Consider the following 26,903-nt stretch of genomic DNA (forward strand, 5'->3'; position numbering starts at 1 on the left):
TGAAGCCAGGAGTTCGAGACCAGCCTGGCCAACATGGTGAAACCCCATCTCTGCTAAAAATACAAAAATTAGCTGGGCATGGTGGTGCATGCCTGTAATCCCATTTACTCAGGAGGCTGAAACAGAAGAATCTCTTGAATCCAGGAGGCGGAGGTTCCAGTGAGCAGAGATCCTGCCACTGCACTCCAGCCTGGGTGACAGAGCAAGACTCTGCCTCAAAAAAAGAGAAGAGTAATAATAATAATAATAATAATAATAAAAGAAAAGAGCTTCTTAAAACACTGTTATCTTGGCCAGGAAGGTTTAAAAACTTAATCCTCAGGAAAGAAATGAATCCGAGATGTTTTAGGAGGTGCTAGGTCTATTGTGGGGCGGGTTCTAATTACAACGGGCCAATGGGAGGGATCTCGTTTTGGATTTCAAGGACTGAGGAGAAACTAAGCAGAGAACTGGATTTATATCACAGCCTGCAAAATCTTTCACTCCAACCAAGAGACAAAAACCACAGGAACAGCATTTCAACCAAAACCTCTTACATTTTAAAAGCAATCCTTAAGGAAGAGAGATGCTGGAGGCAAAGAAGGAAGAAGTAACAGCTGCACTTCACTTTATCATAAAACAGCAATCTTAAAAGTATAAGATTTTTGCCTTTGCCATTCAAAGATGTCAGAGAGGCCGGGCACGATGGCTCATGCCTGTAATCCCAGCACTTTGGCAGAATGAGGTGGGCAGATTGCTTGAGCCCAGGAGTTTGAGACCAGCACAAGGTGAAACCCCATCTCTACTAAAAATACACAAATCAGCAGGGCGTCACGATGCACGCCTGTAGTCCCAGCACTTTGGGAGGCCAAGGCAGGTGGATTGCTTGAGCCCAGGAGTTTGAGACCAGCCTAGGCAACGTGGTGAAACCCCATCTCTACTAGAAACACAAAAATTAGCCAGGCGTGGTGGAGCGCACCTATAATCCCAGCTACTTGGGTGGCTGAGGCACAAGAATTGCTTGAACCCAGAGGCAGAGGTTGCAGTGAGCAGAGATTGTACCACTGCACTCCAGCCTGGGCACAAGAGCAAGACTTTGTCTCAAAAAATAAATAAATAAACAACATGAAAACATCAGAAAGTTCTATTGCACTACTGTCTGTGGCAGAAAGCAGGCAAGATGACTTGCAAGGGTTCTTATTTTATCAGCATTAACTACTGAATTTGACCTTCTGTTTGCTGTGTGCTAGACATTTCAAAAATTGTTTGCAAACATTATCCTCTCTAAGCTGTGCGACTGTAAGAGATGGCTAAACATGACAACCACTCTGTTTCTTGGAAGCAGAAACACCCTATGCCTTGGCCATCTCTAAACGTGCATGTGACCAGCAGAGGCAAACTAGATCCAAGTTCAAGGGGTCTTTGCATTCAAGTCCAAGGCTTCCCAGGGGTTGCAAACTGATTGACTGCAGATCAGATTCACTTGTTTCATTTGGTCCACAGTCTTTTTTTTTTTTTTTTTGAGTCGGAATCTCTTTCTCTGTTGCCCAGGCTGGAGTGCAGTGGTGTGATCGCAGCTCACTGCAACCTCCGCCTCGCAGGTTCAAGCGATTCTCCTACCTCAGCCTCCCTAGTAGCTCAGATTACAGGCGCACACCACCACGCCTGGCTAATTTTTTGTATTTTTAGGAGAGACGGGGTTTCGCCATGTTGGCCAGGCTGGTCTCGAACTCCTGACCTCAGGTGATCTGCCCACCTAAGCCTCCCAAAGTGCTGGGATTACAGGTGTGAGCCATCGCGCCCGGCCCTCACATAGTGTTTTAAAAGGCACTGTAATAGGCAAGTGTTAATGCCTGGTCTCAATATATACAACTTTACACCTGCTATCTTAAAAATGGATCCCACATGCATTTATTTCATCTGTGTGCCACTAACCTGCGTTCTTAATACACCACCACACCATCATGCCCCAGCAGCTCTGTGACAAATCTGATGGGATCATGCAAGGAACATGACAAACTAGGACCCAGTGGTACAAAAAGAATCTATTTTGCACGACACAGATCTATGCCTCCTTCAAAAATTTGTTTCCGGCCGGGTGTGGTGGCTCACGCCTGTAATCCCAGCACTTTGGGGGAGGGTAAGGCAGGCAGATCACTTAAGCTCAGGAGTTAGAGACCAGCCTGGGCAACATGGTGAAAATCCCATCTCTACCAAAAATACAAAAAACTAGCCAGGTGTGGTGATGCACACCTGTGGTCCCAGCTACTCAGAAGGCTGAGGTGGGAGGATCACTTGAGCATGGGAGGCAGTGGTTGCAGTGAGCTGAGATCACCCCACAGCACTCCAGCCTGTGTGACAGAGTGAGACCCCGTCTCAAAAAAAAAAAAAAATTGTTTCCACATGCTTTTGCATGTTTTACATGATTAAAGCTAACAAAAAAGTCTGAAAATACACTCGAGACACACACCTCTGATTTTAAAACTCTGGAAAAAAGCAAAGCAATCTCTTTCAGCTTTCCTCTGAGAGAAGAAAGCCAGCACTGCTAGTCAGGAGCAATAAACATACAGAAACCATCAATAATTAACTCAACACCCTTCTCCATCCCCACTCTGTATTCTTCCCAATCAAAACAAACAGAAGAGCAGGAGGGAAGAGAAAGAAGCTGCCAAATGTCCACACATGCTCCGACAGCCAGGGCGCAGGCTTTGCATTTTGCAGAAGTGACATCACTGGGGCAACATCAGTCAAGAGTCAGCAAGCCTGGCTTCTGTCTTTGTGCTTTCCAAGTTTATAATGATCAACCTACAAAAATACTTAGGCAGGCAAGGACCCATGTTCAAAGATGCACACCATCATTCACTAATGTCGAAAACTGGAAACCTCAATGTCAACAGAGGACTGAATGGAAAACGATGCAGTTGTTAAGAACTGTATGTACTAATATGGAAGAAAGCTCAGGATATGTTAAAAATGGGTGCCCATTTTTGTTTATTTCCCTCTCTCTGTACGCAGAATAGAAAAGGGTCTGGCGGATGCACCAGAATGGGGGTAAAGCAAGCCCTGTGGATTTGTACCTGACAACTTGCTTTAAGGTAAACTACATACACATATATACAGTAAGCATAGATCGCTTTAGAGATTTTAAAAAGCTTAGGCCAGGCGTCATGGCTCTCTCCCACCCCGGCACTTTGGGAGGCTGAGGCGGAAGGATCTCTTGAGCCCAGGAGTTCGAGACCAGCCTGGGCAACATAGTGAGACCCCCATCTCTACAAAAAATTTTAAAAATTAGCCAAGCATGGTGGCATGAGCTTTTAGTCCCAGCTATTTGGGAGGCTCAGGCAAGAGGATTGCTTGAGCCTGAGAGGTCGAGACTGCAGTGAGCTGTGATTGCATCACTGTGTTCCAGCTTGGGCGACAGAGTAAGATCCCGTCTCAAAAAACAAACAAACAAAAACTTGGACAAAAAGTAACACAGCTATTGTTCCAGGATAATTTTATTCTACTGAACCAAGTGCCACGGAAAGAATTTTTCCTACTGTGGTTTTGCCTCCTCCATCCCTTTTCAAACATTTCTTGAATACCTACTAAGTGCTGGGCACTGCTGAAGGAGGCAGACAAAAAGCACCTACATCCATTGCACGAGGTGCACATGTAGTAGTAGCTGCAGGCACAAACTTTCTGTACACAGGAATGCTCATGTTAGGAAATTACCTTGTGAGGAAAAGGAGTGTCATTTCTCAGCTCACACATTCTAAGGCAAAAGAACACACTTTGGGCTGCGTGCAGTGGCTCATGCCTGTAAGTAATCTCAGCACTGTGGGAGGCCCAGGCAGGAGGACTGCTTGAGCCCAGGAATTTGAGACCAGCCTGGGCAACAAAGCAAGATTCTGCCTCTACATCGAAAAAAATAATAATGATAGGGTCGGGTGCAGTGGCTCATGTGTGTAATCCCAACACTATGGGAGGCTGAGGCGGGGAGATCACGAGGTCAGAAGTTTGAGACCAGCCTGGCCAATATGGTGAAACCCCATCTCTACTAAGAATTAGCCGGGCATGGTGGCACGCACCTGTAATCCCAGCTACTCAGGAGGGTGAGGCAGAAGAATCGCTTGAACCCAGAGGGCTGAGGTTGCAGTGAGCCGAGATCATGCCACTGCACTCCAGCCTGGACAATACAGCAAGACTCCGTCTCAAAATAAATAAATAAAATAATAAATAACACACTTTGGAAACAAAAATAAGTCAAGTTAATAAACTGTTATCCAACATGGGATAAAACATATGAATCAAAGGTCCCTGAGACTTCAGCGGCACAGATCATCTGCATTTAATCCTACACAAAACACACACTAAGAGGAAAGGCTCAAAATGGGTTGTAGGCCGGCACAGTGGCTCACACCTGTAATCCCAGCACTTTGGGAGGTCAAGGTGGGCAGATCACGAAGTCAGGAAATGGAGACCATCCTGGCTAACACGGTGAAACCCCATCTCTACTAAAAATACAAAAAATTAGCCAGCCGTGGTGGCACGCACCTGTAGTCCCAGCTACTCTGGAGGCTGAGGCAGGAGAATCGCTTGAACCCGGGAAGCGGAGGTTGCAGTGAGCCAAGATGGCACCACTGTACTCCAACCTGGGCGAGAGTGAGACTCTGTCTCAAAAAAACAAAAAACAAAAAACAAAAAACAGGTTGTATACCAACGAGGTGATGGAGGCTGGGGTGGTCGGGTAACAAGAGGCTTTGGGAGTAGCTGGGATCTAATTAATCTTCAAAACACCCGACCCATGTCCTAAAATGTCATCCTATCCTAGAATACACTCTAACAAAACTAAAAATGATGAACCTGCCTAGGTCGTGCTGCAAAGGCCTTTTCTTTAGAAAGTTAAAAGGGGTCTGAAGCTCAAAGTAGAAATTAAGAGGCACAACCTGGTAGTAACCACGGACAAAGCAATCAAGGAAGCTCAGGCCCTCAGGAGGCAGAAAGCCTGAGATGGCTCGGAGAAGATAAAGTCGCCTCCCCAAAAGCGGTGTCAAGGTGACAGCGGGGTTTCCCAGGACCTCAGAGAATCAGGTCCTCAGTGAGCCCAGCCATCACTCAAGCTGCGGAATAAGCATTTTCGTCCTTTACCCAATCCCTCCCCAGTGTGCTGTCAGAAGAAACCTGAACCGTCCTGCGGCAGACGGGAGCAAAGTGGAGAGGAGACTGCCCCAAACGTGTTCCCGGAGGGAGGGAGCGGTGTGGGTTTTTGGAAAGAGGCCTGCAGGGGCGGGACAGTGGGTGTGAGGGCAGGGGCAGCGCTGCAATCGGGGGGTCTGGGGTCGCAAAGAAGGGGGTGGCAGGATGGAGGGATAGGAGAGAGAGAAAAGAAACGAGGGGCATCTAGGAGAGAAGTATGGGGAGGGAGGAAGAGGAGAAAGAGGATAGAGCCTGGCAGCGGGGTTTGGGGACGGGCAAGGCTGAACCACCCAGGAAGTCCCGGAAGGAAGAGAGGGCAACGGGGTGGGAGACCAAGGCAGAAAGAGAAACAAAGTTGCCAAGGTCGAGGGGCGGGCGCGAGGAACGCACCGGTGGCAAGGCACTCAGTGCCTAACTTTTCAGGACGGGAGGCGGGATTTTGGAGCCCGGGGACCAGGGGAGTCCAGGCGGCCGGGAAGCGACGCGCAAGCGAGAGGCGTAGGGGTCCCTGCCAGGCGGTGGCCCGGGGTCCTGGGATCCTGGGGCGGGGCAGAGGAGCTTTTCAGCCGCGGTGGAGGTCCCCGGACAGCCACCCCGACCCCAGCCCCGCGCAGCGCCGCACTTACCCAAGCAGGGCCGGCGAGGACAAGGCGGCGGCGGCGGCGGCGGCGGCGGCAGCAGCGGCTGCGAGGGGCGGTGCGGTCCCCGCCCTCCGGACCCCGCCCCCGCCCCCGCCCCCGCCCCCGCCCCGGAGCCTGCGGCCGGCACCTCCCATTGGCTGCTGCTCTACGGTACCGCGTCCGCCTCGGCCAATCAGTGCAGAGCAGCGTCGTTTGGAAACTTTTTTCCCAGGCCGGGCGCGGCGCGGCCACGCGGCGAAGGCTCCTGGCCGGCGGGGGCTTGGGAGGCGCCGGCTGCCGGGCGCTAGGATGCGGCGGGCGGGCCTTGGAGATGCTGCAGGACGCTGCCTGGACAACCGGGAAACGGGTTTGGGCTTGCGGGCCGCGCATTTCAGGAAAATACGCCGGCCTCTCCTTCACTTCGATTGCATTTTCCCATTCTTGCACTTTCTCCAAATCAGAAGGAAAGACAAAGATTCAGGCCCACTGAAGCTAGCAGTGCCCCGTGCCCTTCCTACTCCTTTACACCAAAAGTAGACTCTTCAGCATCATTATCTTCTCCAGAAGCAGGAGAACGTAGTGCACCAGAATTTGGTCATAAGCTTGGCTTTGAGTCCTAGCCCTGCCCCTTACTAACTGTGTGATCTTGGGAAAGTTGTTTAGCCTCTATGACTCCATTTCCCCATCTATAAAACGCCATTATAGGTCTGGCGCGGTGGTCACGCCTGTAATCCCAGCACTTTGGGAGGCCAAGGCAGGTGGATCACGAGGTCAGGAGTTCAAGACCAGCCTGGCCAACATGGTGAAACCCCGTCTCTACTAAAGATAACAAAAAATTAGCCGGATGTGGTGGCGCGCACCTGTAATCCCAGCTACTCAGGAGGCTAAGGCAGGAGAATCACGGGAAACCGAGAGGTGGAGGTTGCAGTGGGCCGAGATCACACCACTGCACTCTAGCCTAGGCGACAGGGCAAGACTCCGTCTTAAAGAACAAACAAACAAAAAAACGACATTATGCAGAGGACTAAATGATTTAACAGCATTTGTAAAAACGTTTAGAACAGAAACTTGAACATAGTAAGTATAATATATGTATTTGTTAAATGATCTTGATTTTGTTTATTTATTTATTTTGAGATGAAGTTTCCCTCTGTCTCCTAGGCTGGAATGCAGTGGCGTGATTTCCACTCACTGCAACCTCCGCCTTCTGAGTTCAAGCAATTCTCCTGCTTCAGCCTCCCGAGTAGCTGGGATTACAGGCCCGCATCACCACACCCGGCTAATTTTTATATTTTTAGTAGAGACGGGATTTCACCATGTTGGCCAGGCTGCTCTCCAATCCCTGTCCTCAGGTGATCCACCCACCTCGGCCTCCCAAGTGCTGGGATTACAGGCCTGAGCCACCGCACACTGCCTGAAGATCATGATTTTTAAATGGCTGTGTGTGCCAGGCACAATTCTCACAGCAACCCTAATGGTTCACTAACAAATTAAAATTAAAAAATAATTTTTTCTTTTTTTTTTTTTTTTTTTGAGACGGAGTTTCCCTCTTGTTGCCCAGGCTGGAGTGCAATGGTGCGATCTCGGCTCACTGCAACCTCTGCCTCCGATATTCAAGCGATTTTCTTGCCTCAGTCTCCCTAGTAGCTGGGATTACAGCGCCCACCACCATGCCCAGCTAATTTTTTGTATTTTTAGTAGAGACACGGTTTCACTATGTTGGCCAGGCTGTTCTCAAACTCCTGATCTCAGGCAATACACCTCACTCTCCCAAAGTGCTGGGATTACAGGCATGAGCCATGTAACTCAGAAGGCAGAGGTTGCAGTGAGTGGAGATCATGCCACTGCATTCCAGCCTGGGAGACAGAGGGAGACTTCATCTCAAAATAAATAAATAAATAAAATCAAGCCACCATGCTTGGCTGGAATTTTTTTTCATTATTTTCTTCTAAAACATCCTGTCATAACATGTTCATTAACAAATATCGAACATTCTGGTTAGTGGGTACAAAAATAGAATGAATAAGATCTAGTATTTGGGAGCACAGCAGGGTGACTACAGTCCACAACAATGTATTGTACATTTTAAAATAACTAAAGGAGTATAATTGGAGTGCTTGTAACACAAAGAAAGGATAAATGCTTGAGGTGATGGACACCCATTTACCCTGATGTGATTATGATGCATTGCATGCCTGTATCAAAATATCTCATGTACCCCATAAATATAAACACCTACAGTATACCCATAAAAACTAAAAATATATATATTATTATCCAGAATTTTTGTTTTTTTTTTGAGACAGAGTCTCACCCTCTGACATAGGCTGGAGTGCAGTGGCATAATCAAAGCTCACTGCATCCTGGACCTCCTAGGCTCAAGCTATCCTCCCACCTCATCCTCCGGCGTAGCTGGGACCACAGGTGTGCACCACCACGCCCAGCTAATTTTTACATTTTTTTGTAGAGACGTGGATCTCACTATGTTGCCCAGGTTGGTCTTGAACTCCTGGGCTCAAGTGATCCTCCCCCCTCAGCCTCCCTCCCAAAGTGCTGGGATTATAGGCATGAACCACAGCACCCAGCATTATGAGCATTCTTCTGTACAATGCACCCTTACAGCACAATGAATACGGTCAGACAAAGTACCTGTCCTCAAAGGGCTTATATTGTTAAGAGAGAAACACACTAAATCTATAAGCAGAAAAAGTAACGTCATTTCAGATATTGACAAGTGCTATGACTAAGGCAAGCTCATTTGATACAAAGGGCTGGGAGGGGTCACTTCAGATGCTATAGTCAGGGAAGGCCACTGTAGAGAGGAGACCATGCAACTGAACCACAGATGATGAACCACAGGAAAGCATTAAATTGTATCCATGTTAAAGATAAGAAAATAAAGGTGCAGGAAGTTAATTGAGTTGCCGGAGGTCTTACAACTAGTAATTAACAAATCAGGCTTCAGAGCTGGCTCTGACTCCTAAACCCTCCCTTCTTCAGCACTATGCTAGAGGCAAAGAGATCTTAGCTATTACAGGATCTCCCACCCCACTCTTGCCTTCCTGCTATCCTAGAACAGCCTTTCTCAAATTCTACTTTGGACTCCTTGCTAATTCCTAAAAACTGCTTAGAGGCACAAAGGGGAACTCTACAACCTATCAACAGGTTTAAGGAAAGTACCAAATGTCTTTCAGGAAACTTCCCAAACATTAATGAATCATTTACATCCTGCTTCACACTTTACTACATCTGATGCCTTCCCCCTTGGAATTTTATTTTATTTTATTTTGAGATTTTGAGACAGAGTCTCACTCTGTTGCCCAGGCTGGAGTGCAGTGCTGCAATCTCGGCTCACTGCAAACTCCGCCTCCCGGGTTCAAGCGATTCTCCTGCCTCAGCCTTTCGAGTAGCTGGGATTACAGGTGTTCACCACCGTGCCCAGCTAATTTTTCTATTTTATTAGAGGCAGGGTTTCACCATGTTGGCCAGGTTGGTTTTGAACTCCTGACCTCAAGTGCTCCACCCGCCTCAGCCTCCAAAAGTGCTGGGATTACAGGCATAAGCCACCACACCAAGCCTCCCCTTAGGAATTTTATTACTTATTTACTTATTTATTGAGATGGAATCTCACTCTGTCGCCCAAGCTAGAGTGCAGTGGTGCGATCTCGGCTCATTGTAACCTCCACCTTCCAGTTCAAGCGATTCTCCTGCCTCAGCCTCCCAAGTAGCTGGTATTATCCCCCCTTGGATTTTTTTTTTTTTTTGACGGAGTCTCGCTCTGTTGCCCAGGCTGGAGTGCAGTGGCACGATCTCGGCTCACCGCAACCTCTTCCTCCTGGGTTCAAGCGATTCTCCTGCCTCAGATTCCTGAGTAGCTGGGATTATAGGTGTGCACCACCACATCCAGCTAATTTTGTAGTTTTAGTAGAGACAGGGTTTCACCATGTTGGCCAGGCTGGTCTCGAACTCCTGACCTCAAGTGATCCACCTGACTCGGCCTCCCAAAGTGCTGGGATTACAGGAGTAAGCCACTGCGCCTGGCCCCGCTCTGAATTTTATTTGGCCCTAACCGCTCTGTGAGGTTTCTGGACAGGAACTAATCACCTCAGCTTACAGAGAAACCGAAGCACAAACTGATGAGGTACTGGTGTTGCCTAAATGGCTTTGATCAAGGCATTTAAACTAGTTGGTTCTCAATTTCCCAAATTTTCCATAAAGAAAAAAGAGAGGGCATTGAAATAATAATCCTTAAAGTCCTATTTGGGAACAACATTTAGGGAAATAGGTTTGTCATTGGGTAAAACCTTAAAAACATTTAAAATGTTTTTCTCGTTCTTTTTAAATTCAATTTGTTTTCCTTGTAGCTTTGGAATATAGCTGAGCAGATAACTCAATTTAACTTCCTTAGGTCCTTCCATGATCATTTATTAATTCAAACCACTGAACCTAACACAGGCAGAAGATTGGTTTCTGGGGAGAAACTCCTTTAATAACAGCTTGGTTAGTTGAAAAGCTGAATTGCATGTAAAGTAGCTACTTAAGTAGCACACAAAAAAGTCTTTCGGTTTTAATAAATGTGAAGATTATAATTTGAACAAGGGAAAAACTGAAAGTTACTTGTACTCTCTAAACTTTTCCCAGCAAAGAAACAGGAATACAATAGAGGATATATACTTAAAATATATCTTAAGAGAAAATTTATGTATTTTGATTCATAATTGTCTCCTAAGGGCTGGTATACTTTGCTTAGGCTCCTAGTCTTTAGAAAGCAGCAATAAAATTACATTTCTTTTAAAAGTATTTGTAATTCAGACTTTTATTAGCCTTCCACTTAATACGACTATTTTGTTTTTAAAAATTTTTTTAAATAGAGACAAGTGTCACGCCATGTTGCTCAGGCTGGTTTTAAACACCAAGCCTCAAGGGGTCCTCCTGTCTCAGCCTCCCAAAGTGGTGGGATTACGACATGAGTCACCATGCCCCGCCCATTTTTAATCACTACGTTTACTTGTTGTGACTAGTTACAGCTTTGGACTCGAAAGAATGCCAAGCTACGTCAAACAAAATGTGTCTGCTTGGTAAAAAGGAATCTAAAAGAAAAATATACATATAAAGAAAAGGTGGTGAGGCTCGTTGGCTCAGCCCTGTAATCCTAAAGAGGCCGAGGCGGGAGGATCACTTGAGGCTAGGAGTTCGAGACCAGCCTGGCCAACATGGCAATATCCCGTCTCTACTAAAAACACAAAAATTAGCCAGGCATGGTGGTGGGCGCCTGTAATCCTAGCTACTCAGGAGGCTGAGGCATGAGAATCGGTTGAACCCGGGAGGCGGAGGCTGCAGTGAGCCAAGATCCTGCCACTGCACTCCAGCCTGGGCAATGAAGCAAGACTTTGTCTCAAAAAAAAAAAAAAAGTAAAAAGGAAATGTGTCTGCATTCTTTTATGTTTTCTGGCTAAAAACTTTTTTTTAAAAAAAGCAATTAGAAACCCACAATTACCTTGTTTCTTAAGATTTTTAGTTAATATGGCTTGTGTTAAAACATACTCAACTGAAATAAAATGGGGAAAAAACACCTCTGAAGAGTAGCATATTTGTTTGGTACTTTGAAAAAAGCCAAAACGCTAGAAACGGGTTTTTCATCTCTTCTAATCTCCACTTGGAAAATACTACCTATACACAGACACAATGAAGACTTTTTTCTTTTTCTTTCTTTTCTAAATAGTGATAGGGTTTCACTGTTTCCCAGTCTAGTCTCAAATTTGTAGGCTCAAGAGATCCTCCCTCCGTAGCCTCTCAAAGTATTGGGATTACAGGCCTGAGCCACTGCGCCCGGCCCACAGTCAAGATTTAGTCAGCAGTAATAAATACCTACGCAGGGAGAGGATGTGTGCTTGTCATCTGCCTTCTGGAAAATTAAATACAGGCACAAAGGATTCTTCAGCTACATGTCTGATCCTGCCCTCCACAATACCCGTCTACAGGGATGTTTATAGGGATGTGTTAATCCCCACGTAATGGGGATTGCCTATTGAAATAACCTCCCAGTAAGGATTTTTTTGGGGAAAATATTCTCGTTTGGCAATTTCGACTTACTGATTCTTTTGCAAAGTCAACTTGTTTCTGGGCAAACTTTAAAAATAAACTGCTAAGGTAGCATTCAGCTAGCAGCTAGCACATCCTAAATTGTGTCTAGATTTAATTTACACAATATGCGCTTTGCTTTTCTCCTAATTTGCAACAGAAAATAGTAATCAGCTGGTAGTTTCAGAAATCACCCTTTTGCTGAGTCTTAAATTTTTTTTATTCCAGGAAAACGTGAAGATTGTGGGGCGCTATTTTTTTTTTTTTTTAAAGCAAACCACACAGCATATCAGTGTTTGAAACTAACCGTAAGATCTCCTTTCTGCTCGCCCAACCTGTCACTGAAAACGCAGTATTCATTTGTAAACAGCTTTGGAGCAGGGCTTTTAAAAATAACGTTTTCTTGCAAAAGTCCCCCAAAATCTCTTGATTCTTGGTGGCAATGTCCAGTTGAGTCTTTGCGCACACTGTATTTTTGCCAGCTGGGTCCCAACTTTGCGAGAACTCCGGGGGACCTCGCAGGAAGCCGGGTTGGCAGTTATTTTTTCTCCACTTGCCACTAGGTTGCACTAGATTTAGGATGCTGGGGAATATGCGCCATTTAATTTTAAAAAATAAAGTAGGACCATCACGTGACGAGACCCGAGAGAGGAAAAAAAAAGCCGAAGCGATCGGGTTTTTCACTGAAATCCCGTTCAAATCGCCTTCCCTCCAAAGCCTGAAAGAGCTGAATTCTATTAAATCCTGGTTGGCAGGTTTTTTCCTCGGGTCCACGTCACGAGCTGTCATTCTCCGCTTCAAGGTTCCTTTCGACTCCACAACGTGAAGCCAGGGGGAAGGCCTCCTTAAACTGGGGGTTTTCGCCAAAAAAGCCAGGGTCACCCCCCGGGAAAGTCCCTATTTAGGGGTTTATCGGGAGGGGACTGAGCCTGACGAGGCTGCAGGGCCGCGAGGCCCCGCCCCCCCCGGGGTTCCCAGCGTGCCCCGCGCGGATAGGACGCGGCGGCGGAGGCGGGGCGAGGAAGGGGCGGGGCGAAGAGGAGAGAAGGGCGTCGGTTTTGCGACAGGGGCGGTGCGGTGCGGAAGCGGAAGTGGAGGGTGCGCTTGGCGGCGGCGGCGGGAGCTGCGGAGTCGGGAATCAAAACAAAGGGCCTGGGGGGGGCGGGGGGAAGGCGGCGGGGCCGGAATGTGAACGGAGGTGGAGCCGGCGGCAGAGGTGAGTTTGCAGACAGCCCTGCGACCAGACCCCAGCAGGCTCTGCTCCGAGGCCAGCGGGGCGGGACGGAGGACAGTGCCCCCTCTTTCCCCGCCTATTGCTGGTGGGATGGTGGTGGAGGGGGGAGGTTGGCTAACTGGGACGCGCCAGTTGGGCCCCCCACGAAAGAGTTGGCTTGTCTCCCTTTCGGGTCCATTCACTACTGTCACTGTTGGCGCCGCTGTTCCCCTTCGAGGGTATTTGGCTCCCCGCCCGCCCCTGTCTGACCCCTGGTGGGGCCCTCCAGGAGTGAAATGCACAGCTGGAAGGTTAAGAGAGAAGGAAAGGGGCGGGTGTTTTTGCAACACACTCCCCCCTCCCCGGCCGTTTTGCATTCTCCTCGGCCTTTTAGCAACACATAGGGTGTAGTCTCAGGGTTGACAGTGTCTAGGGTTTCAGCCACTCTCACTAGTAGTTGTAACGCGACCTCGTGATACACCTTTCAGAGTTTCTCAAGCACCTTTTCGGTATTACCAAGAGCTGTCCAATTGCATTTGTACCTTTTGGACTTCTCTGAGCGGTAAATATTCTTATGTTTTGCATATCGGTGTATTGAAACCTAAACTGTTTTCCTATTTATTAAGCTTTATTCGTTCAACAGTTATTTATTAAAATATGCCAGACATTGTACTAAGGACAGGAGTTGGAATAGTGAATAAGAAAACATAGTCTCTGCTGTCATGGAGTTTATATTCTAAATGGGGGAGAAAGATAATAAAATAAGCTAAAAAGGCCATTTTGGACAGAAGAGCTATGGGGGAGAAAACGGTAATGGGATGGGGTGGTGTGGGGTCAAGGACTAGATTGGGTGCTAAGGAAACAACATTTGCTAAATGTTCCCCGTGGATTATCTCATGTAATCCAAACAACGGCCTTGTAAGGTGGTTTCTATTATTATCACACCCATTTTAGAGATGGGATCTGAGGTTCAGAGAGGTTGTGAGTTGTCCAAAGCTGCACCGCAGTCAAATTGGAGACCAAAATGCAGACAGTCGACAGAGTCTATGCTCTTCTCACTGAATAGGTCATAAGACTTGGAGAGAGTGACAGAAAGGAGACTGTCGCTCAAGTCAAACAGAACCTGCTTTTGGCTACCTAAGTTGCTTCGTGGATGATATTTGGGAAATTTTCAGGGTGCAGGCACCTGAAAGTTTTTACTTTTAATCGCTTGTATTGAGCAGTATTGAAGGCACCTTGATGTAGTGGAAAGGGGTGAACAAGCCTGATTTTGTGTCAGGCTCGCTACAAAACTTCATTGTTTCTTTTTCTCCCTCTGCAAAAATGTAGCTAATTTCTCCCCTGTCTATTTCACAGAATTACTGCAAAAATTATATAAGAGTATCCCACCGTCTGGGTTTTTTTCATCATTATATTCCTTGTGCCAAGCACAGGCCTGCTGCATAGTAGATACTAAGTAAATATTTCCTGAGTGAAGACATAAGTAATGTTAAGTGAAAATACCTTGTAAACTAGATTATACTGTGAATGTTAGCTCACTTTCAGGATTTGGCTTTGAAGAAATTTGAGAGAATGTTTAACTTATGAACACCGTGAATATCACAGATTCTTATGATTTTGAGAGGAGCTTTTTGGAGGACATAAAACCTGTATCTAATAGGAAAGACAAGAATCGTAATTTATCATCAGTGGTAGCAGTTAAATCCATCTCCAAATTAACCACTCCCAATAGTGTGTAGTAGGTGATGTTTACTTTGTATATACAGAGTAGGGAGCATTTTGGTTGGCACAAGAGATACAGTGGTGAAAATAGACAGTGGGGTTCATTTATCTAATTTTTTTTTCTCTGTAATGCAGTGGCAGGGGAGAAATTAGCCACATTTTGCATAGGAGGAAACAGAAACTTTAAAACAAAAATTTTTTTAGAGATGGAATCTCACTCTGTTGCCCACGCTGAAGGGCCAGTGGCACAGTATAGTTCACTGCAGCCTCAAATTCTTGGGCTCAAGAGATCCTCCTACCTAAGTCTCTCGAGTAGCTAGAACTAGGTGCACGCTGCCACGCTATGCTAATTTTTTGAACTTTATTTTATTTTAGAGCTGTGATCTTGCTGTGTTGCCTAGGCTGACAAAAGAGCCACGTAGTAAATATATAGGCTTTGTGGGCCATACAGTCTCTTTGCAGAGACTCTCTTTGCAACTCTGCAATTGGAATGCGAAAGCAGTCATAGGCAGTATTTAAGTGAATGAGTATGTCTGTGTCCCAATTAAACTTTATTTATGGACACTTGACATTTTAATTTCATGTAATTTTGTTTGTTTGTTTTTGAGACAGGGTCTCACTCCGTCACCCAGGCTGCAGTGCAGTGGTGCAATCACAGCTCACTGCAGCCTTGACTACGCAGGCTTAGGTGATTCTTCCACCTTAGCCTCCTGAGTAGCTGGGGCTACAGGCATGCACCACCATGCTCGGCTAATTTTTTGTATTTTTTGTAGCCTTGGGGTTTTGCCACGTTGCCCAGGCTGGTTGGGAACTCCTGGGCTTAAGTAGTCCACCCACCTTGGCCTCCCAAAGTGCTGGGGTTACAGGCCTGAGCCACGGTGCCTCGCTTGCATTTACTGTTAAGACCTGTAAGAGTGTTGTTGCCCTGGCGTAGATATAACACATCTGCGACTTGAGATTTTTCTGTCAGTTAGATTTTTGGTGGTATATCAGATTGCACTTTCATCATTAGTAAACTAAGAAATTGGTTCAATTTGTTCTGTAGCAAATCAAATTCAAAGTCCACAGAGGCCACTTAGTTTGGACTTTTCATGCTCAGATCAAGGAAACAGTGCAAGAGGTTGCTCTGAAATCAATTTTAAAATCTTACATATAGTTGTCAATGAGGATGTGGTGGTGGCTCTTTTACTCAGATTAGATGTTCTCTTCTGTTAACTTTTCACTTTCCTGAGCAGAGTCTTTAGCGAGAGAGAGCCGAAAAGAATTCAGAAAAACTGTAGAAAAAATTGATTCCAGCTAAGTGTGGAGGTGAAGTCTCATTCTGGAATATGCAAGTTTCCAAGATATGGCTACTTCTCTCAAGCATGGTTACATGTGGAAAGGAAACAGGACTCATGGAGAGTTCATTTTTTATTTGAAGAGCTGTGAAACATGAAGAATGGCAGATTATAGATTTTTTTAAAAATCAGATTGATGCGGTTAGATTTTAAGCATAAACAGAGTCAACCAAGTTTACCAAATTTTATTAACCTGTAATATGCTCTGATATTCTTTTGTGTTTTTTTCTTTATTTATTTTATTATTATTATTTTGTTTGTTAAGATTTGAATTGTTGGCCGGATGCAGTGGCTAACGCCTGTAATCCCAGCACTTTGGGAGGCCGAGGAGGGTGGATCACTTGGTCAGGAGTTCAAGACCAGCCTGGCCAACTTGGTGAAACCCCATCTCTACTAAAAATATAAAAATTAGCCAGGCATAGTGACGGGCTCCTGTAGTCCCAGCTACTCTGGAGGCTGAGGCAGGAAAATCGCTTGAACCCGGGAGACAGAGGTTGCAGTGAGCTGAGATTGTACCACTGCATGCCAGCCTGGGCGACAGAGCGAGACTTCCTCTTGAAACAAAGATTTGAATTGTTGAGAGCCATAGGACTGTAAATATAGCTGTGGTTTCACATTTTAGTATGTTGTAAAATTTGTACTTATGCAAGGAAATAACACTGAAATCTTACTCGTTCTTAACAGGGCGGAAGAATGAAAGAAAAGAAAGATGAAAGGATGTTGAATCACTTTGCATGGCTGTATGATGGAAGGAAACGGAACTGAGAACTCCTGCAGTAGAACACGTGGATGGCTTCAACAAGATAATGATGCTAAGCCATGGCTTTGGAAATTCTCTAATTGCTTTTCTCGTCCTGAGCAGACGCTGCCACATAGTCCCCAAACGGTAACTATATGCAAGACTAAGGACATAGCAGATTCCTCATCCAAATAGATGAGAGAGGTCCATTTGGTCTGGGATACAGTCTCTCATCCTGGAGCCTGTGCCACATTTTTCTGTAGATCTTGCCTGTATTGCCCCTTATACCACATTATAATGTGAGAGCACAGCACAATTTTTTAACTCTTCTATTTCACTCTTGAGTAACAGTAGATGCCTTAAATATTTAATGTTAAAATTTGGGAAAGATTTCTTCCTCATTAAAGTCACAGGTAACAAAGATTAAAAATCCACATTGTGGAGTAAAATCAGAGGAAAGTACGAAATACGTTGCATTTTACTGTAGCCGTCTTGAGTTTTGAGTCTATAATCTAGGAAGGGTTGGGAAGAGCTTATCCACTGCCTGTTTTTTTTCTTCGAGATTTCTCTTGAATATTTACTTCTCAGTATACATTTATGTCTCTAACTTCTTGCTTACTCATTGTGATTTTGACGTTTTCTTTTTTTTTTTTTTTGAGGTGGAGTCTTGCTCTATTGCCCAGGCTGGAGTGCAGTGGTGCGATCTCGGCTCATTGCAACCTCTGCCTCCCGGGTTTAAGCAGTTCTCCTGCCTCAGCCTCCTTAGTAGCTGGGATTACAGGCCGGTGCTGCCATGCCTGGCTAATTTTTGTATTTTTAGTGGAGACGAGGTTTCGCCATGTTGGCCAGGCTGGTCTTGACCTCCTGACCTCAACTGATCCTCCCGCCTCAGCCTCCCAAAGTGCTAGAATTACAGGTGTGAGCCACCGCGCCCAGCCAATTTTGACATTTCCTGATTTCATTTCATGCACTCATGTTACCACCTTTCTATTTCTTATTTTCTATCATACTTGAGATTCAAGTGAGACTATACTATAATTTTATATAAGGGTATTAATAACTTTTTTTTATTTTATTTTTTGAGATGGAGTCTCGCTCAGCCACCTAGGCTGGAGTGCAGTGGCACGATCTGGGCTCACTGCAACCGCTGTCCCCAGTTCAAGGGATTCTCCGGTTTCAGCCTCCCTAGTAGCTGGGATTACAGGCATCCGCCATTATACCCGGCTAATTTTTGTATTTTAGTAGAGATGGGGTTTCACCATGTTGGCCAGGCTGGTCTTGAACTTCTGACCTTAGGTGATCCACCCGCCTCGGCCTCCCAAGTGCTAGGATTACAGGCGTGAGCCACTGCGCCCGGCCGGGTATTAATAACTTTTTAAAAACCAGTTGAATTCTCTCTTTTCTCTAGGTTTTCACTATATAGTTGTCTTTGTTGCAAGACATGAAGTAATTTGGGTCATTTTAGGAGTGTTTTATTTTAGGGACCATTGACAATGAGGGTTGGCCTCAAAAGCAAGGCTTCCTGGGATGGGGTGGTAGATCTGGTCCTCATGGAATCGCACAATTCAGAATTACATGGTCAACTTTACAGATCTTGAAACTCAGTTTTGTCAGTGGCATGCAGAATGGAGTAGGTTCAGAGGATCAACTCATAATAAGCCTGCCTGTATGAGCCTGATCTGTATAAATCAGAATACCGGTGTGTTAATTTCAGTCTGAACTATAATTACCAAGAGGGCAGTTCATTGGCTGGTCAGCCCGTTGCTGTTACCTCACTTTTAGGGAAAGTTTAGCTGAAAATTCACATTTCTTCCAGATGAGCCTATGCTCCCAGGTGAGTGTAGAATCACCGCAAAAGGAGTGTAATTGTAGGCATCAGATGGACCCTCATATGCTGTGAAGGGTGAGCACATCTCAGTCACAGTAGCAGGGCCCCCTCTTCATCTTAATGTCTCTTGCAGTCAGCCTGTGAAGGCTGATGAATTCAGTCCCCTTTCAGTGGCTAGGTACTGTGCCAGGTGGTCTATGTGCTCTATCTTATTTTATCCTCCTAGCAACTCTAGGAGGTATATTGTATTCCCAATTTATGGATGAGGAAACCAAAGTGTAGGTTAAGTAACTTACCCAAGGTCATACAACTATTGAGTATCAGATTCTAACCCAGGTCTTTGCCACTGATGCTCTGCTCAGAACCTTTGTAATATGCTGGCTTCCTGTGTCTGTGTTGGAGTCATGTGGCAAACTGTTTGTCTTGGATCTTTTTTTCGGATAGTTTTCTAATTTCTCTAAATCTTTTCACTGGCTGCGATATAATTGTCATTATGGCTTTAGGTCATGATATCTTAGGGTTTATGAAATGTCATCAGCAACATGGGTGGGCCATCTGGGTAGATGGCTGATCTCATCTGTGTTTGAAACTTTACTCTTTTCCTTTGGGGGATCTTACTAAAACCCCTTATGGCCTGACCACAGGAACTATTAAGTATTGTCCTCAAACCACTGTGTGTGTTAGCCATCTTTATTGAATGCTGTTTGTGAGGGGTTGTTTTCATACCACCTATTTTGTCTTCAGAAGATTCTATGAGGCAAGGGGAAATTATGAAAAGGAAGTTACTGAGGCATGGTGGCTGCTAAAGATGTAAACAGGCCCTCCCACCCCAGTCTGTTTCAATTCAGGAAGAATGTAGTCTTAATTTTAGTTGTGTGTTCCGTTGTTCACGTCCTGCAGACCTCTCTGAAGAATGTTCCTGGTTTTAACTAGCTGTGATTCCATTTTGTTCAGTTATGATTTAGTGATGTAACAGAATTGAACACTATTTCTGTTTGTGCATGCAGTAAGATATGAGTAACCAAAAAACCACGGGCCTCGTAAAATTAATTTCTGTTCTGATTTTCTTTTCTCAGAAAGAGTACATGGAGAACAAGAAAGTTGCTGTGGAACTAAAGGATGTACCATCACCCCTTCATGCTGGCTCTAAGCTTTTTCCAGCAGTCCCACTTCCTGATATTCGTTCTCTTCAGCAGCCTAAAATACAGCTTTCTTCTGTCCCCAAAGTAAGCTGCTGTGCTCATTGCCCTAATGAACCCTCCACTTCGCCAATGCGTTTTGGTGGTGGTGGTGGCGGTAGCGGAGGTACCAGTAGCTTGATTCACCCGGGCGCACTGTTAGACTCGCAAAGCACCAGGACAATCACGTGTCAGGTAGGGTCAGGGTTTGCTTTCCAGTCTGCATCTTCACTCCAGAATGCCTCAGCTAGGAACAGTTTGGCAGGCATTGCAAGCGACTTTCCCAGCATGTGTCTAGAGAGTAACCTGTCTTCCTGCAAACACCTGCCCTGTTGTGGAAAACTCCACTTCCAGTCATGTCATGGTAATGTGCACAAGCTGCATCAGTTTCCGAGTCTGCAGGGCTGCACCTCCGCTGGCTATTTCCCCTGTTCTGATTTCACAAGCGGGGCTCCGGGGCATTTGGAAGAGCACATTTCACAGTCGGAGCTAACGCCTCACTTGTGCACCAACTCTTTGCACCTTAATGTGGTACCTCCGGTTTGTTTAAAGGGCTCACTTTACTGCGAAGACTGTCTAAACAAGGTTCGTATCTTTTTATTTCTTAAGTTGGGTGCAGCTGAGGATTGAGGAATGACTTTTTTGAAGTGGATTTATTATACATGGGGCTGAAGATTCTCCCATGGTATAGGGGAATCTCCCCATCAGCATAATTTTTGCTGGTTCTGAAAGAAACAAAGGGTAAATGGGAGATCATTCAAAAAAGTAGAGAGTCATTATTTTTGTAGTTTATACTTTTAGAGCCTCTTGCTGCAAACAAGAGGTTGGCAGAGCCTTCGTGTTCTATGTTTAAAGGCTAAAGCACAATGGATTTCTTACAACTTACATTCAACTTACACATGGGCCCATTCATGTAAGGTAGATAACTGCATGTTGTCTTTTTGCAATAATGTGGGAAACCTGAAGCTTGGCCTCAGTCACATTGGTGTTCAAGTGAGACTTTACTACCCTTTATGTAAAGTATGTGTGAGGTCTTCGTTGCAGCAGACTCATGCCCCAGAATGTAAAGATCTGACCACGTGAATATCTTTCTTGATCATGTCAAGTCACTTCTGGAAATGGATTTATGAACTGATAGATAATGGTTCTTGGAAAGATTATTTGAAAGTACTTTTTATTAGAGGCTAGCAAGTGGAAAGGTAAAACACTTAGAGTGTGTTTTCAGTTGTTGTATATAACTCCAGCTTCTGAAATGATGTATCTGACACCTCCTCCTTTTTAAAAAAAATTTAAAACAGCCAGCAAGAAATAGCATAATCGATGCGGCTAAAGTCTGGCCAAATATACCACCTCCAAATACTCAACCTGCACCTCTTGCTGTCCCTCTGTGTAATGGCTGTGGAACCAAAGGAACAGGGAAGGAGACCACGTTGTTATTGGCGACCAGTCTAGGCAAAGCTGCTTCAAAATTTGGTAAATGACAGTATGGCATAAAATGTGCATATTTAAATAGCTTTCAATATCTGATACTAACATTGCATTTAATCACCTTTGAAGGATTCCTTATGGTTCTAAAGCTACTGTGTATGTGAGTCTCCAATTCCATATCTTGGTAGAAATCTTTTTATTATTATGGACCAGGAAGTCATTTGCCCTTTATGTTGGGCCGAGGATATACACAGAAGCTGTGTATAGAAAAATTGGTAGTATATCAGGAGAAATAAAAGTGCTGGAAAAGACTTGGTGTCACCTTAGGTTGGAAATCACACTTGTTGATGGTATACCTCCTAGAAATGCTTTGAATAATTTACTAATGGCTGATTAAAAACAGTATTTGAAAACCAAAGCGTTCTCAGTTAAAATAATTTCCCTAAAAAGTAGTTAATGTAACGTTTTGAAAACATTTTTAAAATATTAAATGAGATGTTAATGCAGCGTTAACTCAAAATCAACGACAGTAACAGCTTCACCCTTTGTCAGCTCCTCAGTGTTGGTTAATACCAAGTAGGTAGATAAGTGTGGGCTAAGCTTGAAAGTCGGGTCCTGGAGCTGCAGTATCCGGTCAGTTAATGTGCTTGTGTTCAGAGAAGCATCACTGCTTAATGTCAGAATGGCTCATGCTTTGAGATGGATTTATTTTGGGCTTAAAGTCACTTGACTTTTAGATTTGTCTTCTCCTGAAAAACAGGAATAATCTCTTAGAGTGATACTTTGACAGCTTGATTGCTTATAAGTCAACCAGTGAGGTTGGTAGCCTTAAAACTTGGCATTAATTAATAATTTAGTTTTTCTACCACTAAGAATGATAGGTAGTTTATTATCTTATTTTAACTTGTCATTTATTTTCCACTACAAGTAATTGAAAATGTTAACATTTCTTAAGGGTCACCAGAAGTTGCAGTAGCTGGACAGGTGCTAGAAAACTTACCCCCCATTGGAGTTTTTTGGGATATTGAAAACTGCTCCGTTCCCTCTGGCCGGTCAGCAACTGCTGTTGTGCAAAGAATCCGTGAGAAGTTTTTTAAAGGCCACAGAGAAGCAGAATTCATCTGTGTATGTGACATCAGTAAAGAAAACAAGGAAGTTATTCAAGAGCTGAATAATTGCCAGGTAAAAAAAAAAAAATTAATAATTTTAATCTATAGTAGAGGAATAAGCAGATGTTTGTTTGTTTGTTTGTTTGTTTTGAGACAGAGTCTAAGTGTCACCCAGGCTGGAGTGCAGTGACGCATTCATGGCTCCTTGCAGCCTCGAACCCTGGGACCCCAGTGATCCTCCCACCTCAGCCTCCCAACTAGCCGGGATCACAGATGCACGCCGTCATGCTCGGCTCATTTTTTTTTTTTTTTGTAGAGACGAGGTCTCCCTATGTTCCAAGCAGAAACAGAAACCGAGAATCCATGACTGTATTCTCTCCCTTGGACACCCCTGGATGGCTTTCAGGATCCGGGGTTAGGTGGTGGAGGCTCGTCTCAAACTCCTGAGATCAAGCAGTCCTCTTGCCTTGGCCTCTAAAAGTGCTGTACATGTGTGTTTTGTTTTTTTGGGGTTTTTTTTAGAATTCTGATTGAAAATTTGTTTAATGATATTGCATTTGTGCCAAGTTTTCAAATAAAATAAATTAGCAAAAGATCACTTCCAAAGTACTAGAAATAATTTAATCATTCTTGTCTTTCAGTTATGCTCCCTAATTTATACTGTAGTTCTATACTGGTATAATGGTTATATATGTATTATTTCCTTTGATTTTCGTTACTGCTCTTTGAACCAGGCACGTAGAATATATTATTTACAATTTACAAATTAAATTAAGGCCCTGAGAGGTGAAGAAACTTGTTTAAGATCACTTGCCCAGGAAGAGCAAGGATCTAAATCTAGATTTGTCTGACCCCCAGAGTCTGTGCTTTTAAGCTGAAACTAGAATTCGGGTCTTTTGACTCTTAGATAATTAATTATATTGATAGTCCATATTGCTTGTCTAAAATGATATACCCATTTCTTTACAAAAACCAGCAAGTTATTATTGTGTATTGCAGGTGCCTGAGGCAACTTTCTCAAAATAAACCTTTCCTTCCTTTGGAGACTTATATGCGAGCCTGATAGTTTTAACAGAAATAAATGCATTTTAGCTCCCTTAAGGGATATCCTCCCTCCTCTCTCCACCACCTCACCCCAGATCCTGAAAGCCATCCAGGGGTATCCAAGGGAGAGAATACAATCATGGATTCTCCGTTTCTGTTTCTGGTTGGGCTAGTAAAGCACCTTCCTTATCTCTCTTTTCTGCTTATTAGTAGAGATGGAAACTAAAAACCATGGCTTCCAGCTGCTAAAAGCCTAAAACAAAACAAAACAGAAAACAACAAAAGGCAGGTTGCACAAGCTTGCATGGGTAGCATGGACAGTTGACATAAAACACAGCCTTAAATCTTATTTTAGTCATTTATCTGATCTTTACCACCTCCAAATTGTTGGCAGAAGCTATTAGAGCAAATTTAACTAAGTTCAAATTTCACTTCCTATTTTCTACTTATTTTCTGAAAGGAGGATGAAAGAAACGCAAAAACAGAAGATTGGAGATGAGAGCAGGGTTAGTCACAGACCCAGTTCATATCAAGAACCAATGTTGAGATTACTGAGATCTGTTGTAATTTTTTACCATTCCTAATAGTAATAAGAATTTTTTTTTCTCAAGAATTACTTATTAAAATATAGGCAGACATCAGTAATAGACTGGATAAAGAAAATGTGGCACATATACACCATGGAATACTATGCAGCCATAAAAAAGAATGAGATAATGTCCTTTGCAGGGACATGGATGAAACATGGATTAGTTTCAGCAGACTAATGCAGGAACAGAAAACCAAACAGTGCATGTTCTTGCCTTATAAGTGGGAGTTGAACAATGAGAACACATGGGCACAGGGAGGGGAACAACACACACTGGGGTCTGTCTGTCAGGGGGTTCGGGGAAGGGGAGGAAGAGCATTAGAACAAATAACTAATACATGTGGGGGCATAAAACCTAGATGATGGGTTGATAGGTACAGCAAACCACCATGGCACATGTATACCTATGTAACAAACCTGCACGTTCTGCACATGTACCCCAGAACTTAAAGTATAATAAAATTAAAAAATAAAAAATATGGGCAGAATGTATAGCAATTTTCTAGCCTCAGCGCCTGCTTATTCACCCTTATTATAAATTAATGCAGGTAACCGTTGCCCACATCAATGCTACCGCAAAGAATGCCGCTGATGATAAACTGCGGCAGAGTCTCCGCAGATTTGCAAATACACACACTGCTCCAGCCACAGTGGTTCTTGTGTCAAGTAAGTACAGAAACATCTGCTAATTTCAGCTAAACTCACTGCATGGGAAATTATCATAGAAGCCAGCAACGTGGGAAAGTAAAATGTATCCCCAGAGAGGCTGAAGTACATGAGACACGTTTAGGATTATTGTTGAGAACTGTTTAGAAAAAAAATTGGGTCTAGGTGGATTTCTGTATTTCCTCCTTGGAACTTGAGTTATTGTGGGCCTGGGTTTATTTTTTATTTTATTTATTTATTTATTTATTTATTTATGTTGAGATGGAGTTTCGCTCTTGTTGCCCAGGCTGGAGTGCAATGGCGCGATCTCGGCTCACCGCAACCTCCGCCTCCCAGGTTCAAGCGATTCTTCTGCCTCAGCCTCCCAAGTAGCTAGGATTACAGGCATGCACCACCACACCCAGCTAATTTTGTATTTTTAGTAGAGATGGGGTTTCACCATGTTGGCCAGGCTGGTCTCAAACTCCTGACCTCAGGTGATCCATGTGCCTGGGCCTCCCAAAGTGCTGGGATTACAGGTGTGAGCCACCGTGCCCAGCCGGGACCAGGTTTACTAAAGAAGAATGTGATTTTTTTTTTTTTCACCTTGTGCTCATTATTAATAATTTTTAAAGTTTAAATTAATTTTCAAATTTGAGTCTCCCCAACATATTTGCTCCTTTTTAATACTGAAAGTAACATATGTGTCTTGGAATTCTTTGGTAAGATTGTCTTACATTCTTCTGATGTGAAATGTGTTTCTTTCCTAAGAAACGGGGGAAGCAATTTTGAATATAGTCCAGCCTTTCCTTTCTTCTCAGTGGGTGTCAATAGAGTTGTCTGTCTTTGTCAAGTGTTTCTAATGTTTGGGAATGGGGTTGGTCTGTACCTTTTCTTTCAGCTGATGTCAATTTTGCATTGGAACTTAGTGACCTGAGACACAGGCATGGTTTCCACATTATTTTGGTCCATAAAAACCAGGCCTCAGAAGCACTGCTGCATCATGCTAACGAGCTGATCAGATTTGAAGAGTTCATTTCCGACTTGCCCCCCAGGTTACCACTAAAAATGCCAGTAAGTGGGTTTGTGTTATTTTTGCCATTTTCCAATATTACATTGGGGAGGCTGAAAGACAGCCCATAATAAGGGGGTTGCCAGGCTTAGATGGGGCTGTTCTTTGTAAGAGGTGGGTTAGATTTTGAAGTAAGGCTTAGAAACCTTCGGTTCTTCTCACAAATATACAGACAATTGGTATGTATGAAGTTTGCTTTTATTTATTTCAAAATATCATATGAAATTGACTTGTAGATTTACCTTCCCAACTTGCCAGTGTCTTCAAAGCTAGCAGTGTTTTGTGTCAGGTGGATAGAAATAATGGATTAAAAGTCATGATTCTTTTTGCTTCCAAGTATTATGGGTAGAGAATATGGCGAGGGTTCTCACATACTTGTGTGGTTGGCGCCAAATAAGTGGAGTCATTGTGCATTTTTTTCGGTATTTAATCCTTAAGCTTCAGCGTGCTTCTGAGTCTGTGCTTTCTGTTGTGCATTCTCTGTGGTGCATGGACACAATTAGCAGGAGTGGTTATTGCTCCACCTGTGTGTAGCCTGTTTAAGCCATATACTGGGAGGAGGGTGTGAGCACATTTCCAGGGCTAGCATTTCTGATAGACTTGACTTGGGATAAGAATGTTTATTGCAGTGCTGAGCTGTGTTTAAGCTGTTGGCGAATATGTGTGTAACTCTGAAAGAATTAATGATAATGGAGGAGGAGCCATGGTGTGGGCAATCCCAGACATTAAATGCAGTCTTCACATATAATTTAATAACTGAGAGTTACAGAAGTATGTTAGACATGATCTCATGCAAAGTCTTCAGTTAAGGGAGAAAGAAATCAGCTCTTAGAAAAAGTAAACGGGTCATCGGTGATTGCAGCAGTTAAGAGAGTGGGCCCCGGGTATCCTGATTCCGGCACTTGCCTGCTAGTCCCCTGTGTCCCCTGATACCAAACAAGCCCTGCAGTCTGGCTTAAGAAGAAACTCATGCTATGGACAGTTGAGAGTTGTGGATACCAGAGGCTTACCCAGGGAGTAAACATATACAGGCCTTACCTTAATCTTTTGAGGCTCTTTCCTAACTCACCTTTGTCATTATTTGTTTGTAGTTACTTGGCTGTAGTTACATTTCTTCCCTTCTGCTTCTGTTTGACGGTCA

General features: G+C 44.2%; 2 protein-coding genes across 24 annotated transcripts in view; one reads left to right on the forward strand and one right to left on the reverse strand.

Annotated features, from left to right (window-relative positions):
* The window catches only part of NDE1 (nudE neurodevelopment protein 1), a 92,347-nt gene extending 79,522 nt beyond the window's left edge, over positions 1–12,825 (reverse strand). For 3 of the 14 annotated variants that reach the window (XR_010124301.1, XM_054454943.2, XM_063654356.1), the window contains exon 1: positions 5,784–5,873. Coding sequence is in view for 8 of the 14 variants with exons in the window: in XM_063654354.1 (XP_063510424.1) it covers positions 12,166–12,647 (482 nt within the window). In the remaining 6 variants the exon portion in view is untranslated. Of the gene's footprint in view, positions 1–4,049; positions 4,201–5,783; positions 5,883–12,165 lie in introns of those variants that run through there. The other 11 variants (XM_063654354.1, XM_054454938.2, XM_063654355.1 and 8 more) reach the window with 9 other exon arrangements.
* Positions 12,826–12,892: 67 nt separating this feature from the next.
* Positions 12,893–26,903, forward strand: part of MARF1 (meiosis regulator and mRNA stability factor 1) — a 48,874-nt gene continuing 34,863 nt past the window's right edge. For 5 of the 10 annotated variants that reach the window (XM_063654364.1, XM_063654365.1, XM_054454951.2 and 2 more), the window contains exons 1-7: positions 12,930–13,074; positions 16,815–17,016; positions 19,774–20,460; positions 21,174–21,348; positions 22,259–22,485; positions 24,594–24,711; positions 25,592–25,764. In XM_063654364.1, the coding sequence (XP_063510434.1) occupies positions 16,873–17,016; positions 19,774–20,460; positions 21,174–21,348; positions 22,259–22,485; positions 24,594–24,711; positions 25,592–25,764 (1,524 nt within the window). In that variant the 5' untranslated portion in view covers positions 12,930–13,074; positions 16,815–16,872. Of the gene's footprint in view, positions 13,075–16,814; positions 17,017–19,773; positions 20,461–21,173; positions 21,349–22,258; positions 22,486–24,593; positions 24,712–25,591; positions 25,765–26,903 lie in introns of all 10 variants that reach the window. The other 5 variants (XM_054454947.2, XM_054454949.2, XM_054454950.2 and 2 more) reach the window with 2 other exon arrangements.

The sequence above is a fragment of the Pongo pygmaeus genome, chromosome 18 (assembly GCF_028885625.2).
Source record: "Pongo pygmaeus isolate AG05252 chromosome 18, NHGRI_mPonPyg2-v2.0_pri, whole genome shotgun sequence".
In the NCBI taxonomy this organism is placed as follows: Eukaryota; Metazoa; Chordata; class Mammalia; order Primates; family Hominidae; genus Pongo; species Pongo pygmaeus.